Source organism: Gossypium hirsutum, chromosome D11 (genome assembly GCF_007990345.1).
Source record: "Gossypium hirsutum isolate 1008001.06 chromosome D11, Gossypium_hirsutum_v2.1, whole genome shotgun sequence".
NCBI lineage: Eukaryota > Viridiplantae > Streptophyta > Magnoliopsida > Malvales > Malvaceae > Gossypium > Gossypium hirsutum.
The window spans coordinates 27,324,439-27,342,244 of record NC_053447.1 but is presented as its reverse complement, the minus strand read 5'-3'; the positions used below and the strand labels follow the sequence as shown (position 1 = coordinate 27,342,244).

Below are 17,806 nucleotides of genomic sequence, written 5' to 3'. Positions count from 1 at the left end.
GTTTACTTTGTCTATCTTAACATTACTTTATCCTTTAAACTAGAAATTAAATCATAATATTTAAATTCATTACTTTGAATACTGTTAAAAGTAGAAATTTTATTTAATATTTATCATATTTAATTTTGAAAAAAATTAAAATGTACATTTATCAAACACTATATCATATCCAAAAACTTAATTTTTTAGTAAATAACAATCAGCTTTTATAATTCTACTTCAATAATTATTGAATTTAATCTTATACCAAAAAAATTTAAATAATGAATTTTTAAATATAACTTTTCGACATATATTTTTAATTGAATATTTTATTTATTAGTGAATAATTTAAAACCTAAAATTTAAAAATCTCTTACTGGAAATGTGACCTTCAAACCCGTTTAAATCCCTAGCCTCTAAGTTGCAACCCACGCACCCAAGGCGAGTCCTGGTGCGCTCTTAGTCGAAAGACCAAAATTGAAATGGGGTCAACCCCTGTTCCACACGTGTCACTCGCACGTGCCGCATAACCTTCCCCACATCACCGTCCTTGATTTCTTCACCACCGTTACTCCCCCAACTCTTCTTTCTTTCCTCGCCGCTACCCATTTTCATTTCTTTTCCCCCAACTCGGCTCTCCCGAGTCGTTCACCATGAACTCAGCTATCTCCGAGCGAGTCGAACTCGCCAAACTCTGCCGCTCTCGTGACTGGTCCAAGGCAATACGAGTCCTGGACTCGCTCCTCTCTCAGTCTTGCGCAATCCAAGACATCTGGTCCTTTAAAACTCTTTCCTGATTTGTATTCCGTTCGATCTTCAATTTTTTTTTACCCTTTTTCATTTCGCTGATCGATGTTTTTTCTGATTACAGCAATAGAGCGTTTTGTTATAGTCAATTGGAGCTTCACAAGCACGTGGTTAAAGACTGTGATAAGGCGCTTCAGCTTGACCCTACGGTTCTTCAAGCTTATATCCTTAAAGGCATCTTTTGGTTTTCTTTGATCCTCCTATATCTAAGTGTTTTCTTTCATTTTACTTGTTAATTGCATCATTTTGGAACTTGATTTTATGCATTTTTTAATCAATATAGTTTGTTAATTGAATTTAGATTAATCGAAGAGTATTTTCATGATTCGGTATACCTTTTCGGTCTAAGATTCGAGTTTTAGGGATGTGATTTTATTTTACTGACGTAATCCTTCAAAACTGTTGATTTTTCTCGAAGTTAGAGAATTTGAGTTCTATTAATTTAAGTTTATATTTGCTTCCGACTCACACAATGCACATTTTTATCGAACAGCATAACGAAGTGATGCATGTGACTCTTGAAATTTAGTATGCTATCATAGAGCGGAGTGAATATGATAATATATTCTCTCTGCCATCAGTTAAATGGTATGCTATGTATCCGTAGAATCTTAGCTGTAGCTTGATGGTAGTTAAAGTACTAATTAACGGCAATTTACGAGTGCTGAATATAGTCAAGAACATAGATCAAGCTTTAGATGGTATGCTATGTATCGTAGAATCTTAGCTGTAGCTTGATGGTAGTTAAAGTACTAATTAACGGAAGGTGCAATTTACGAGTGATAACATAGTCAAGAACATAGATCAAGCTTTAAATGGTATGCTATGTATCCGTAGAATCTTAGCTGTAGCTTGATGGCAGTTAAAGTACTAATTAACGGAAGGTGCAATTTACGAGTGATAATATAGTCAAGAACATAGATCAAGCTCCCTCCCTCAAATTTTAAATGTCAATTGTGGTTTTCCATCATCAGTTTGGACTTCAAAACTGTTAAGATAATATTGTAATGATAAAATTAACTGATTTAATTTAGAATTTGTAATCAAAGTGATGTTTCACATGTCTTCAGTTTTTCTGGACAATTTCATGTGTGCTTTGTGCTACTGGATGATGTGTTGTTATGTATCTCTTTGGTACATCCTTGATGCTTTTTTAAACCATCACTGTTTATTTGACTGTAGATGGCAAAGTCTATTGTCTTGTGTTTGGGGCAGGCTGCTCAAACTCAATGTTTTTATTTTCCTTATGTAGGCCGTGCATTTTCTGCACTGGGAAGGAAAGAGGATGCTATTGCTGTTTGGGAGAGAGGGTATGAACATGCATTACGACAGTCTGCTGATCTGAAGCAATTGCTGGAACTGGAAGAGCTTTTGACAGTAGCGAAACCAGGCAAACAAGACATAATTTTCATTAGTGACAGCCATGTGGCTGACTCTAAGTTATCTACCCCTGTGTCCTTATCAACACCTTATGTTGATGGGAAATTAAATGAAACTCTCAAGTACCAAAACGAATACAATACCTCTAGATTATTCCAAGAGCGTAGGGATGTATCGAAGTTCTGCAACATGTCTAATGACAAATTTGACCCACGCAATAGAACTAATGATGAAGAGAGGAGTCAGTCATCATTGTCTTCATCTGAGTTAGCATCTGACACCAATGAAAAATCATGTGAAAGTTTCAAAAATCTCACTGTGTTAAGTGATGGATCTAAGTTAAGTGTGGAATCTGCTGATGCTTCTGAGAACAGCAGCATCTGTGGTGATAATTGTTATGGAGGATTAAGTGATCTGACCAGTACAAATCAGATGCCTCATGGCCTTACAAATGGAACTCATAATAATTTTGACACACCAAGTAATTCTTCTGATTCAGGTACTGCTCTAAGTGAGAAATCAGAACCGTGCAGTAAATCCTCTGCCATTTCCAGTAACTCAAGTGATATAACTGAAGGTCACTGCTTGCCAAATAACTCCTCTGGCTCACATAATGAAATCAGTGATGAAGCCAAGAGGAGTAAGAAGTTCTGTGTTGCTAAGATTTCAAAGACCAAGTCAATCAGTGTAGATTTTCGCTTATCAAGGGGGATTGCTCAGGTATGTTTTAATTTTTAACTCATTTTTTTGTTTTGAGCTTGGTGCAATTACCAATTGTACCGTGAAAACCTTGAACCATGATTTTTTGACATGAATTTTTTTTCTTCTTTTTGTAGGTTAACGAAGGAAATTATGCTTATGCCATATCTATATTTGACCAGGTATTTTTATTATAGAAAAACCTTTTCTTGTCATAGTAGTTTTCTCGTGTCATTCTGGCTTTTGTGGGTTTTCCCCCTGTTTTCTTTATCATATAAAAAATTTAAAAATATGTGCAGATACTGAAAGAGGATCCAACGTATCCTGAGGCACTAATAGGAAGAGGAACTGCATATGCATTCCAACGAGAGCTTGAAGCTGCTATTGGTGATTTTACTAAGGTACATAAATCCTCATGATTCATCTGTCTAAACAAAGTGGCAACCATTTTCTATGCTCCATTTGATCAATTTGATTTAGGCTATTCAATCAAAACCATCGGCTGGTGAGGCTTGGAAAAGGAGAGGCCAAGCTCGGGCTGCCTTAGGAGAATCTATTGAGGTTAGTGTCTTTTACAATTTCATTCTCATACTGTCTTTGTTGCCACACGAGAACTTCTTCCCAGTCTCTTTCCATAATTGCATTCGTATGTGATCTTTAGCTTGGGTACATTGCATTGGTTAACCAGGACATTAAGGTTCACTTAAAACCTTTAAATTATAGGCTGGTTTCCATTCCTGTGCGCGTTATTTGTCTTCTCAAAATTAGATTTTGCAAAGAGAAGCGACAGATGAAAAATATCACTTTCTGAGTGTTATTTATGACCTGAATGATGGAAAGTTTTAGGCTTTGCTTGGTAGAGTGGAAAGAAAATTGGAAAGATGGAAAATTGAATGGGTAGAAAAATAGAAAGATAGAAAATGAAATTTTTTCCGTGGGTGTGCTTGGTAGGCAAGATGGAAAAATTGAAAGAAATAGTAATTTTCTTTTCATCCATTGCTTGGTAGTGTTGAAAAATGAGAGGAAAGAAAATGAACTTTTTGAAAAATGCATAATTTTGATCCAGCTTTCAATCTTTCATCCCTCTCTCATTTTCTCTCCTCTTATCATTCCAATTTATAAAAATTGCTTTTTATGCATTAAGATGGTCCTCTCTATTATTTTCTTTCCTCTCATTTTCCTTTCATTCCAAGCACGTTCAAAATTTATCTTCTTTCCACTTTTTCACTCCCTCTTTCTATCCTTCCACTTTTCCACTCAACCAAGCACACTCTCAGTGCCTATTGCTACACTATATTTCTGGTATATAATTTGTGAAGCAAATAAGATAGCTTAGTTTTTGTCATAACTGAAATTTGACATCTGCAATTACACCTATATGCCAGGCAATTGAAGACCTGACCAAAGCATTGGAGTTCGATCCGGATTCAGCTGATATATTACATGAAAGAGGTAGCTTGCTTAATCCAGCTCTTTCATAGTTTAGTTTCCTTTCATTCCTGTTGGTAGTTGACTTGCTTAAGTACTGAAAATTCTTGTTTACATTTTCATGTCCACTTTTTTTTTGCTCAATATAAATGTTGAAAGTAGTTATGGAATATTTGTGTCTTAATTATTCAAATATGCTCTTTCCTTCTGTCCAGTAATTTCAGTTATAATTCTTCATATACCCATTGAAACACTGTTCATCATGGGGAATGTTTGTAGGATCGTTCATATACTTCAGTTTTATCACAAAAGACTGTTATTTCTTGAAAATGATAAACACTATGTGGCTAGGAAGTGATATATATGGAGTTTGTACAGGAATAGTGAATTTCAAGTTCAAGGATTTTGATGCTGCTGTTGAAGATCTGTCTGCTTGTGTGAAGCTTGATACGACTAACAAGTCTGCATATACATATTTGGTTAGTATTAAACATATCTACCTTGCTGATTCTGGAGGAACCTGATATTTTTGCACTTTTGTATTAATAGCTGGTGTTCTCTTGTAGGGAATGGCATTATCTTCAATCGGTGAATATAAAAGGGCAGAGGATGCACATTTGAAATCAATCCAACTTGACCGAAGTTTTGTTGAGGCCTGGGCTCATCTTACCCAGGTAAACTATATCTGATTATTGTGCTTTATTGACAGGTATATTATTTTGTTCTCAAAGTTAAACTTCCATGATTGTTCATAAAAAGATGTGTCAAAATATCCAAAATGCCATTTTTTTACAAGTCTACCTTGGTTGTGCCTTTGTTAGAAACTATTATTTTGTCCAGTAAAACTAGTATGCTCTACCAGTCTACTTAAAACGTGTTGCTACATGACTAAGTGATATCCTTGGCAGTTTTGAAGTGGATGACAGGGTATGGTAGTGAGTGATAATATGTGTACATCTTGAGAAAAATGTTATTTGCTATAAACTAGTTTTCTGTGCTAAGCTGCTTTAAATTTCTTGTGGCATAACTTATGTGATTTCCTGGCAGTTCTATCAAGATCTAGCAAACTCTAAAAAGGCTTTTGATTGCCTTCAACAAGTTATACAAATTGATCCAAGGTAAATTCGTCTTTGTCTTATCTGTCGAATCCCTCCTTAAATAGTATGATTAGTTTCCCGACTTCATAAATTATTTAATTGACCTTCTTTCTAAACTTGATGTTACTAATGTTCTTTATGATAGGTATGCTAAAGCATATCACTTACGTGGGTTACTACTTCATGGGATGGGGGAGCACAGGTGTGTTCTATCAGCTTTGTTTTTCTGAATGGTTACTTTTCTCTGGTTTAGTATCATGTACTTAATCTTTCAAGTGATGATATGAGCCATCTGTAATTAATTTTTATCTGAAGTGCAACCATAACTGAAGCACTTTCTATTTAATATTTACGGTTAGTTGTGGTTGTCAAGGTCAATCATCAATATTAGTTTTTTCCTAATCTTTTATTACTTGATTTGCTTAGTTTAGGTTTTTCATTAGCACTATTATTTCTTGTCTGTGCATAATTGACCCAACTTTAATTTCTTATCTTTTATTACTTGATCTATTAACTTGATTTTATTCTTTACTAGCACCTATTTTTCTCGTATGGGCTCAAGTAAACCAACTTGGATATTGCAGGAAGGCTATTAAGGATTTATCAGTTGGATTGAGCATTGAAAACTCGAATATTGAGTGCTTGTACTTACGAGCTTCATGCTATCATGCTATTGGAGAATATGCAGATGCGGTAACTAAGAATTATAAATTAAGACACTTCATTTGGTTAATTTATGACACTGCATTGATAGCACTTCTGCATTACTTTACTGTGCTAAAATTTAACTTTCACAGGTCAAGGATTATGATGCTGCCCTAGATGTTGAACTTGACTCGATGGAAAAGTTTGTGCTTCAATGTTTGGCCTTCTATCAGGTTTGCATTTGTGCAGAATAATGATTTTTGCATGAAAGTCGCATCTTGAGTATTTTTAACTGAAAAAACTCAGAGGAAAAATATTCTATTATTTCTACTGCTTTAGTTTACAGATTATAAAGAGAGGAATAATCATTTTAAAGGAAACAATTCCTAATTTCCTAAGAATCAGTATCTGAGATTAGTTTCTATTTACAAGGGAACTACTAGTAATAAGGGAAGGTTTCTATCCTTAATTATAGGGATTCCAACACTCCCCCTCAAGCTGGAGTGTAGATGTTAATCAAACCCAGCTTGCCAATAAGTTCTTCAAACATGTTTCTGTTCAAACTTTTAGTTAACATGTCTGCAACTTGTTGTCTAGTAGGTGGGTAGGTGATGCATACTTCTCCTGAGTGTATTTTTTCTTTTATAAAGTGATGATCTATTTCCACATGTTTGGTCCGATCATGATGCACAGGATTATGTGCTATGTTGACAGCAGCCTGGTTGTCACAGTACATCTTCATAGGTCTGGTATAAGGCACTTTTAGTTCTCCCATAAGTCTTTGTATCCAAATCCCTTCGCATATACCATGAGATAGTGCTCGATACTCTGCCTCTGCACTGCTGCGTGTTACCACAGACTGTTTTTTGCTCCTCCATGTCACGAGATTACCCCAAACATAACTACAATAGCCGCTTGTAGAGTGTATCATTAACAGAACCTGCCCAGTCTGCATCAGTGTAGACTTCCACACTTCGGTTGACAGTCTTCTTGAAGTACAGGCCTTTACCAGGAGTTCCTTTTAGATATCTTAGTATTCTATATGCAGCTTCTAAGTGCTTCTCCCTTGGGGCATGCATATACTGACTAATAACACTCACACTGAAGGCTATGTCTGGACGGGTGTGAGATTGGTAGATGAGCCTTCCTACTAGACATTGATATCTCCCCCTGTCGATTTTTTCTCCATTCTCATTAGTTCCCAATTTAAGGTTAAACTCCATAGGAGTTTCGGCTGGTTTGCTGCCCATCAAACCAACTTCCGACAGTAGGTCAAGAACATATTTCCTTTGAGAAATGAAGATACCTTTTTTCGACCTTGCTACCTCCATACCAAGAAAATATTTAAGACTCCCCAAGTTTTCAAGTTCAAACTCTGTACCAAGAAATTCTTTCAATTTCAAAAATTCGCTCAAGTCATTTCCTGTTAATATTATATTGTCGACATAAACGATAAGGCTGCAACATTTACCTTTTTTCGAGTGCGTAGAACATGGTGTGGTCTGCCTGTCCTTGAATGTAATTTTTGCTAGTCATAGCTTTTGCAAATCGGCTGAACCATGCTCGTGGAGATTGTTTCAGCCCATACAAGGACTTTTTCAACTTACACACTTGGTCCTTGTTTTCTTCAAACCCGGGTGGGAAATCCATGTACACCTCATTTAATCCCCGTTGAGAAAAGCATTTTTTACATCCAATTGAGTCAAGTGCCAATCAAGGTTGGCAGCAAGAGATAGCAAAACCCGAACGGTGTTTAGCTTGACTACCGGTGCAAACGTCTCATTGTAGTCAAGACCATAAGTTTGGGTGAATCCCTTAGCCACAAGTTGAGCTTTGTATCGGTCAATACAGCCATCGGGTTTAAATTTCGTAGTGAAAATCCATTTTCACCCTACGGTTTTTTTCCCTTTAGGTAGATCCGAGACTTCCTATGTTTCATTGTTTTTGAGGGTCTTCATTTCTTCCATCACGGCTTGTCTCCACTCAGCTGATTCAAGAGCCTCTTTTATATTTTTTGGAGTTTTTACAGAATCAACATTAGTCACAAAAGCTTTGTAAGACTTAGATAAATTTCCATAGGATACAAACCGAGAAATAGGATGTTGAGTGCAGCTTCTTGTACCCTTTCGAACTATAATTGGAAGATAGATGGACGGTGACGGAGGTGGGACTTCTGTTTCAGAATAGTCCTCGGATGGAGATGTAATTGGCACTGCTGTATCAGTTTCAGGAGAATGATTCCGTCGGGAGTAAACCTGTATTTGCTGTTTTCCTTGATCAGGTGGCTGTTGTACTTCGGTGGAGGTATTGTTATCGGGAAGGACGGTGTTAAATTCTTGCTGCACAGGGGAAACAACTAAATTTGGGATAGGTTTGTTTGTGATAGTAGTAGTAGGATCAGGGGGTATAATGATGAGAGTATTTAAGGGTCTCATCTTCATTAAAAATCTCCCCCTAAAGATGAGATGCTGCAAAGTATGGTTCATTTTCAAAGAAGGTAATCAGAGACAAACATTCGGCGCAATGTTGGTGAGTAACACTTATAGCCTTTTTGTGGAGGGGGATATCCAATGAAGATGCACGTGTGGGCTCGAGGATCAAGTTTGGATTGATTTGGTTGATGGTTATGGACAAAAACTTTACAGCCAAATATTTTGGCTGGAAGATTAGGAACATGAAATAGAGGGAAGGCCTTTAAAAGAGTATTTAGAGGTGTTTGGAAATTGAGGATCTTTGATGGCATTCGGTTTATGAGATAACAGGCAGTGAGGACAGCTTCTCCCCACAAGTATTTTGGAACATTGATGGTGAACATTATGGCTCGAGCCACATCAAGGAGATGACGATTTTTTCTCCCAGAGATCCCGTTTTGTTCAGGAGTGTCAGGACAAGAGCTTTGATGTATAATGCCTTGGTCAGAAAGGTATGGACTTAAGACAGAGTTAAAGTATTCTCTCCCATTGTCAGTACGGAGGGTATGTATGGTAGAGTTGAATTGGGTTCGAATCATTGAGTGAAAATTTTGGAATACTTTGGGTGTTTCAGATTTTTCTTTGAGTAGATAGACCAAACAGACCCTAGTATGATCATCAATGAAGGTTATAAACCATCTAGCCCCTGTAATATTTTTCACTCAGCTGGCTCCCCATAGGTCACTGTGGATTAATGAAAAAGTTTGGGACTGAATATGTGGTTTTAATGGGTATGACACACGGGTATGTTTAGATAATTGGAAAATTTCACACTTCAAGGAATTAATACTTTTATTTCGAAATAACAGCGGAAGATGTTTTTTCAAATACACAAAGTTTGGATGTCCTAACCTACGGTGCCATAACATAATAGTGTCCTCTTTTGAAGTGGATAGAGCCAATCCCCCTTGTGTACTGTTTTTATTCCAAATATATAGTCCATCAACTTTAGCAGTGCCAATCATCCTCCCCGATTTCTGTTCTTGTATCACACAACCAATTGCAGAAAATTCAGCAAGAACTTTTTCATCCGTAGTAAGTTTACTAATTGAAAGTAAATTACACGACAAGTTTGGGACATGTAGGACTTTATCAAGAGAAAAACTCTTTGCCATTTGTACTTCTCCTATTCCAACCACAGGTGAGTAAGAACCGTCAGCTATGCGGATTCGGGATTTGTTATGACAAGGAGTGTAGGTGTGAAACAACGTGGAGTCACCTGTCATGTGATCGGAGGCACCCGAATCGAGTATCCAAGGAGATTGATTATTAGATTCAAAAGTAATGTTGAGGGCAGTAACTTGAGTGGCTAGAGATCCATGAGTAGTGGGAGTACCAAGTATCTTATGGAAAGTCTCAAGTTGTGTTTTGGTTAAGCGAACATCAAGAACATCATCTGCAGTAGTGGAGGATAACATGAAAGTCTTATTATCCTTCGGTTTTTTTTCAGGATAGCCATGGAGTTTGAAGCATTTTTCTTTTGTATGACCAACACGATTGCAGTGACTACACCATGGTCTTGTTGATCCAGAATCATTTCCAGCACGTTTTTGTGGCTGTGGACCTTTGGAGATGAGAGCAAAGGATTCAGTAGGACGGTTAGATATCGGGGTCATAGGTTTGGGTTCCTTTGAATCTCCCATCATGACAAGACGACGCTTTTCTTCTCTTCTAACTTCTACAAATGCTTCACCCATCATTGGAAGAGGTGATCTGCCCAGAATTCGGCCACGGACCTCATCTAACTCACGGTTCAGTCCTGCTAAAAACTCATAAAGGCGTTCATTGTTGAGATGGGTCATAAACCTGTTGTGTTCTAAGCCTTCACCCCAATCTGACTCATAGTACATATCCAGTTCTTGCCACAAAATTTTCAGATTGTTGTAGTAGTGAGTTACCTCGAGTGTTCCTTGTCGAATATCCTTTAACTTAAGCTTGATCTCAAATACTTGGGAGGCGTTTCCAAAATCTGAGTAATTTTCTTTGACTGCATCCCACATCTTTTGCAGTTTTGGAAAAAAAGATAGGTGCGGCTTATATGGCCTTCCATCGAATTGATTAGCCAAGCCATTAAAATTGAATTGTTGAGTTCCCAAGTGGCATAAGTAGGATCAACTATGGTTGGTCGTGGAATTTCTCCATTGATGTATCCTAATTTGCCACGACCACGAATCACCATAAGAACCGATTGAGACTATTGCAGGAAGTTCTTCCCATTTAGCCGATGATTGGTGATTATAAAGAAGGAATTAATTTCACCTTGAGTGATTCTCTGATTGATATTCTGAGTTATTTGTGATATCTCAGTTTCAGAGAAATTTTTACTGATATCACCCATTGGAGGACTAAACCGAAGGAATTTTTAGGAAGGAAAATTAGAGAAAAAAATAGGATCGAATGAATCCTAAAGCTCTGATACCATGAAAAAACTCGGAGGAAAAATATTCTGTTATTTCTACTGCTTTAGTTTACAGATTATAAAGAGAGGAATAATCATTTTAAAGGAAACAATTCCTAATTCCCTAAGAATCAGTAACTGAGATTAGTTTCTATTTACAATGGAACTACTAGTAATAAGATAAGATTTCTATCCTTAATTATAGGGTTTCCAACATTAACCATATATTTGTTTTCAGTGACGCAATTGTTAACATGTTACTCTCACATCCATTTCTTTCATTTGTTCACTTGTCACTGGTACTATCTTTCAGCTAATATGGTTTCACCTCAAACTTGATCCTAGATCTTTGTTGAACCTGGATGTCTTGTTACTTGAAGATTAAAAAAATGTGGCATTTGCATAGATTTTTTGGGATTGATTTGCTCTATATATTTTGTAGATGGCTTTTATTGTCCCAAGTTCTTTTCCTCTCTAGACTTTTTGGATGTTTTAGTTTTTATGCTTGTGGCGTGTGTCTAGGCCCAAAGATTTTGGTGTAATGCAGAAAAAGATACTGTCTGCCTCTCAATTTGAGGTGGCTAGATTAGGGTGTATGCCTTTTGCTCCCAAGTGCATTCCACGGTTACATGTCCTTCAATTTAAGGCATACGCAGGTTTTCGTTTCATTTTACGAACTGTCATTCCATATGCATGCTACTTTTCACATTTGTTTTGAGTGAAATTATTTCATGATATTACCATTTTGTGTTTGATAATATTCAAAAATGGAATTACATCTCTCTTAAAATGTGCTTTTGGAAATCTTGTTCTTCTTGTGGTTTGGGCTTGTGATACATATTATTTTGAATATGCTCAACAAAGCATAATTCATAGTTTCTTGGGCTGTCTTATTGATCATCTTGTTAGGCAATAGTCATCTGATAGGGTCTCTGAATTCAAAATTCTTCATTTGCAGAAAGAGATTGCTTTATATACAGCTTCCAAAGTCAACAGTGAGTTTTCTTGGTTTGATATTGATGGAGATATAGATCCACTGTTCAAGGTAATAATTCCTAGTTATAATCATATTAAACTTGAAGCTACCTATTGTGTGTGTGCATTTGTTGTTTGTGTTCTCTTTTGGTTTTATAGGTGGATCTCTTTTGCTGCAAGATCATGCTTTTTCTTTTTCGTTTTAACATGCAAGTAAATTTATATTTTTCTCTTCAATGCCTTCAGTTTCCCATCATTTGCGATTTTATGGTAGTTTTGTGAAACAAATTAGTTTTCCATGCTAAAGATATAATAAAGCAAATTGTTTTCTTGGTGCATTTTTTTGTCTTTTGGCCTTTTTGTTTCTTATATTCATTCTTATGTAGGAGTACTGGTGCAAAAGATTGCACCCCAAGAATGTATGTGAGAAGGTTTTCAGACAGCCTCCATTGCGTGATTCTCTGAAGAAGGGAAAGCTTAGAAAGCAAGATATTGCTATTACAAAGCATAAGACTGCTCTTCTACTAGCTGCTGACCTAATTGGCAAGAAAATCCAATATGACTGTCCTGGTTTCTTACCCAATAGGCGCCAGGTGCTTACTCTTGAGAATAATTAGGCCATTTTCAATGATTGCCCTTTGTTAAATCCTCTTTTTTCTCCCTGCATCTTTGTTTATCAATCTTCTTTTCATCACGTGTTATGTGCCAGCACCGTATGGCTGGATTAGCGGCCATTGAAATTGCACAGAAGGTGTCAAAAACATGGCGTTCTTTGCAAGTGGATTGGAAGCATTCTAATAGAAGCTCAAAAAGTGGTAAGAGGCACCGAAGAAAGGAAAGAATCAGTTTGGCTAGCCAGAACAGAGGTGGTGCTGGTTGTAGTACAAGCAGTTCCTCAGAAACACCAGCTTCATATGGCAGTGGGGAAGACAGATCTTCTAGTCGCCCTATGATGTCATGGCAAGATGTTTATTCTTTGGCTGTCAAATGGAGACAAATTTCTGAGCCTTGTGATCCAGTTGTGTGGGTTAACAAGTTGAGGTCTGCTATCTTTAACCTTATTATCTACACTATTACCAAGATGTTTTAAATATTTAATGGTTACCTTATTATTTGTTGCCATGTCTTGTATTATCTATCTATATGGATTTGAACCTAATATCTACAAATTTCTCAACTATCTCGTTTAGGTTTCTTTCCTTTTTGGATAAAATCTTAAGGTCTGCTTTATATTGGTGCTTCAAGTGTGTTTTTTTGATTGTTCCATTATTTTATGTTGGTTTTCATCCCAACTGAGTACAATAAGTCTCACTAGGTCATACAATTATTGTAAGTGTAACTGAATTCTTCATTTACTGCTGAATAGGTTGGATTCAATTTGGAGAAAATGTCATAGATCTACTCATAGGATTATAGATTTCAAATTCTCTATATAAACCTTCTAAAGATATCATGTGATGTCGGAGACCCTGGAACATCTAGGCTGAATCAGATCAGCATTTTGAATAGTTTTAATTTTTCCCGAGGACTTTAACACTAATATATATGATTGTTTACTGAACTTCTGTTCCCTTATTTTTTTGTTCAGTGAAGAGTTCAACTCTGGGTTTGGTTCTCACACACCAATGGTCCTTGGAGAAGCAAAAGTTGTCCGCTATTTCCCAAATTATGAAAGGTAAATATCTATTTGATTTGTTAACAACAGGACTTCTACAAATTCACATTATTTTGTGATATTGCAGAACATTAGATATAGCAAAGATGATAATGAGGGATAAACTTTTTGTGCACAATAAGTCTGATGAACCTATTGATCTATCCAAAGAGGGGAAGTTGGAAAATGTAAGTTCTATGAGTGCTTAGACCTTGTATAACATTTTGCCTTCACCTTTTGCAGTACATAACATTTCATGCAATTTCAGTAATGATCTGTTTTACCTGGAACAATACGAAAGGCAGACAGATTTACAGTTTGTAATGTTCAGTCCTTGACGGTGGATAAAGAAGCAAAAATTAAAGAAATAAAAATGTGTACTTGTGATTAATGATATTCTCAGTAGTAATCTTATTTAGACATTAGAATAAGTCTCAGTGTTCTGTATTTCAGGTCTTTTAAATGTCCTGTTCCTCAAAATTTGAGTAAACCAATCGAAGCCTAAGAATTCTTCGAAATTCTTTTGACATTTTTTTTTTCTGATGGAGTCCAATGTTTTGCACAGTATGAGTTTTAGGCTTTGCTTGGTATGGAGGATTGAAAAAGCTTAGGGTGAAAAGGTGTTCTAGTCTCATGATTAAGCTTACAAATAGGGAAGTGGTTATGAAGAGTATCCATTGTTAGATTTGATGTCTTTTTTCCATCCTTGTCTAGTTCTATCCTTAGTCATACCAATCAAAACCTGAAGTCATGTTCTGTCTGATTTTGAAGTTGAAATAGTTTATGAAATATCTGCCTTTGTATGTGAAAACTTCATGTACGTAGAAATATTAACCTGCAATTTTCAGATTGAGCATGCCAAATCTTGTGATGATCTTTACGAACTTGTGGGTGAGGATTTCTGGTTGGCTACCTGGTGCAACAGCACAGCTTTTGAGGGGTACAACTTCCAAGAACTAAGAAGGATGATCTCTTTGAATCTAATGTTTCTTTTCATGACCTAGTTTTTACATAATGCTGGCTTATTCCTTATTTCAGGAAGCAGCTTGAAGGGACTAGAATTACCTTGGTGAAAATGTAAGTTTGAGTCAAATTCTTTCCTTTTTCTAAAAAGAAAAACAAATGTTAATTAGAGCTTCTTTTTCTTTTCCAAGTGACTATTGTGGTTGAAAAACATTCAATTATTCTGACAGGGCACAACAGCCTGGATACGACTTTGCAATCAGAACACCTTGCACACCTTCCAGATGGGAGGAATTTGATGCTGAAATGACAATGGCATGGGAAGTAAGTTGCTCTTATTTCAAACATGAGTCAATTGTCAACAATTATTTGCCAGGCTTAGTCTATCAGTGCTCTTCTTTGCCTAAAATTCCATGTTTGCTCTGACTATCTGAGATAATTTCTTTCTGGCTTTCAATTTTAGCATAAATACAAATGCACCTGAATAAACTACAACTCGCCGTTGAATTGCATGAAAATGAGTTGCAGTATCTTCTGGGTTCTTATTTGCTGTTTAGATTAATCTTTTTTCTTAATGCTGTGAAATTTAGATAAAATGCTGGAACCAGCAAATTCTACTTAGCTTCTGACTCCTTTTTTTATCAACAGCCCTTGCCTGTCTTATTATATACTTTTTAACTATTATATTTTCTCTATCTTCTGTTTTCTGATTGATTGTGACATTTGAATTTACTAACTTGTGGATTTGCAGGCCATTTGCAATGCTTATTGCGGAGAAACTTGTGGGTCCACTGATTTCAATGCCCTCGAAAGTGTGAGAGAAGCTATTTTAAGACTGACATATTACTGGTATGACGTGGTATCAGACTGCACATGTTTGAACGAATTCAAGATTTTCCGTGCAAATAATACTTGATTGCTTTTCAGGTACAATTTTATGCCACTCACAAGGGGCACTGCAGTGGTTGGCTTTGTTGTTTTGATTGGATTGTTTCTAGCTGCTAATATGGAGTTCACGGGCAACATTCCGAAAGGTGTGCAGGTTGATTGGGAAGCCATTCTCAACTTCGATCCTAACTCCTTCACGGATTCTGTTAAGAGTTGGCTGTATCCATCCCTAAAGATTTCGTCATCGTGGAAAGATTTTCCTGATGTAACCTCAACTTTTGCAACAACGGGATCAGTTGTTGCCGCTCTCAGCTCATATGATGATTGAATTATTCTTCTTAACGTAAACAGGTGGGTCACATCTCTCAAGTAGTTGAAAATGTATAATTTTTGTCCTGTTCTCTTGTCATTTTGGCATCCCCTAAATCTTTATCTTCTTCAATGGCAGATTTAAAAAGCCTTGATTGTTTTATTTAGTGTGGAATCATGAGCTTAGACAAGTGTAGTTCAATAATTTGGAGTGAATATCATTCTATAATTGTGCACTTGAAATGAACTTTGATTTGACAGGTAGGTAACACACCATGGTTACCATTGTCCTGTTATATGTATATAAATTCATCTCATGTTGGTATATATTTTTTTCATTTTTTCCTTATGCTGTATAATTGTACGCATTGTTCTTACCAGCTCTCTTCAATCGTAAACTAACTTTTCCAATATAAACTTTGTTACAGAATTACTGCCAGCGCAAATGTAATATCTGCAGTTGCTATTTTATTGGAGTGGATTTTTTTCCCTGCATGTCGTGGTCGGCTGTGATCAGTTCGAAGGCCAGATTTCTTTGTTTTCTACACTGTCTTGAGCTGTTGTAAACTCAACTATGTGTTGTATATTTGATGTGTTGTACAGCATTATATAATAATGCAATTATCCAGTTCTTTTGATCAAACAAACTTGGCTTTTCTTACATGTTGGATAGGCATATTTATGAAACAAAAATTGGCTCGAAACAATTATTTAATTTTCTAGTTCCTTGCCAACTTTTCCTCAGAAAACAAACAGATTATTTTTATTATTATTTCCCGAGCTTTTGCGTCTAAAGTTCCCTATGATTAGGTCTTCTTGTTCGTTTCATCTTCTCTGAATCTATAAATAGATTTAGTACCTAATAAACAATAATTTCAATGCTTTGAAAAGGTAAATAATTATTGGCTGCTGGTCATTCTTTCTAGGTGATTCTCCACGGGATAGTGGTTCTGCTGTTTTGTCAACCCCGATTTTGTTTTAGATCCTTGCTAATGTGGTTTACAAACCATGTTCTACTTTTTGGTAGGTGTCCTTGAATTTCAGCAATATTTTACTTGCAATTAGTTAATTAAATATCATAAATTAGATTAGTGGGTTAGGTAGGATATCTCACTCATCGAATCTAGATTTGTTAATACCAAAGATTTTTCTCAAGTTTTCTTTTAATTAAGATTTGTCAATGCCAAAGAATTTCCTTAGATATTATTTTAAAATATATTCTGTATTAGTAAGACTTACCCGGTCTTAATCTGCCATGTCAAATCCCTCTTTTGCATATTATTCTTTTACGGTGGGTAATAGCTGGATTAATTGGCAGTCTCTAAAGAGAAATACAATATAAAGTTATGGCTTAGCCAATTTATCATCCAACGCATTCACTTTTCTATCTTTTTCCTTGTCTTTACACATGTATCAATTATTTATAGTTTCTCTTTGAAATTTTATATAAATATTGTGATTTTTTCCCCAAATGATGCGGTTTTGAGATTACTTCTCTAAATATGTTTTCTTCTGGGTATACGATATTTATGGATGTCGAGATCTTTGTATTTTTAATTCTCATACGAAATATATGTCCCTCAAAGTACACTTGGCTGCCCTTAACATCCATGAGTATCAATGTCAGACAAAAATATTAATTCAGTATTTGATAATCTATAAGCCTAACCACTTGAATTTAATTAAAAGGAATTTTATACCTAGAATTAACTTTAATAGTTTAAACCTACACATTCTACAAAACCCCCTCCTCTTCTTTTACTTCTACACTAAAACCTAATATTAATTTCTCTCCTCCCTTAAATATCCTAAACCTCAAACTCTCTACCTTATTACTAAGCACTAGACCCAAAATTCTATCGACAGTAAAATGGCACTATTGAGGCTACAAGATCACTTGACATGTTATATAAACATTATATTTTTATTATTATTAAATTTTAGTATTATATTGTTAAAAAGTAAATATTAGTTCCTTTCACAAATTATTAATAGGATAAATATCAAATTGTTTGGGCTCAACATAATTAGTTTCAAAGTCTCCCATAACACAATTGAATTATAGAATGCGTAAAGACAACTAATTTATATGTGTCATCTCAAATGCCAA

General features: G+C 35.8%; 1 protein-coding gene across 2 annotated transcripts; it reads left to right on the top strand.

Moving 5' to 3' along the window:
- The first annotated feature begins 417 nt into the window (after window positions 1-417).
- LOC107900153 (suppressor of RPS4-RLD 1) lies at window positions 418-16,411 on the top strand. Of its 2 annotated transcripts, XR_005920393.1 has the most exons (25): window positions 552-757; window positions 854-963; window positions 2,042-2,889; window positions 3,006-3,050; window positions 3,168-3,269; window positions 3,349-3,429; window positions 4,254-4,320; window positions 4,675-4,775; window positions 4,863-4,970; window positions 5,344-5,414; window positions 5,539-5,595; window positions 5,978-6,086; window positions 6,191-6,271; window positions 11,866-11,952; window positions 12,269-12,475; window positions 12,592-12,923; window positions 13,471-13,557; window positions 13,625-13,724; window positions 14,385-14,476; window positions 14,575-14,613; window positions 14,730-14,823; window positions 15,251-15,348; window positions 15,427-15,738; window positions 15,836-15,957; window positions 16,125-16,411. XR_005920393.1 is itself a non-coding variant. In XM_016825854.2 (24 exons), exons 1-23 carry the CDS (start codon window positions 636-638, stop codon window positions 15,713-15,715), a joined length of 3,327 nt encoding a protein of 1,108 aa, XP_016681343.2. In that variant the 5' UTR covers window positions 418-635; the 3' UTR covers window positions 15,716-15,738; window positions 16,125-16,411. The 2 variants fall into 2 exon arrangements, 1 of the variants encoding a protein (XP_016681343.2); XM_016825854.2 differs by lacking the exon at window positions 15,836-15,957 and having other exon boundaries at window positions 418-757.
- The last annotated feature ends 1,395 nt before the right edge of the window (window positions 16,412-17,806 follow it).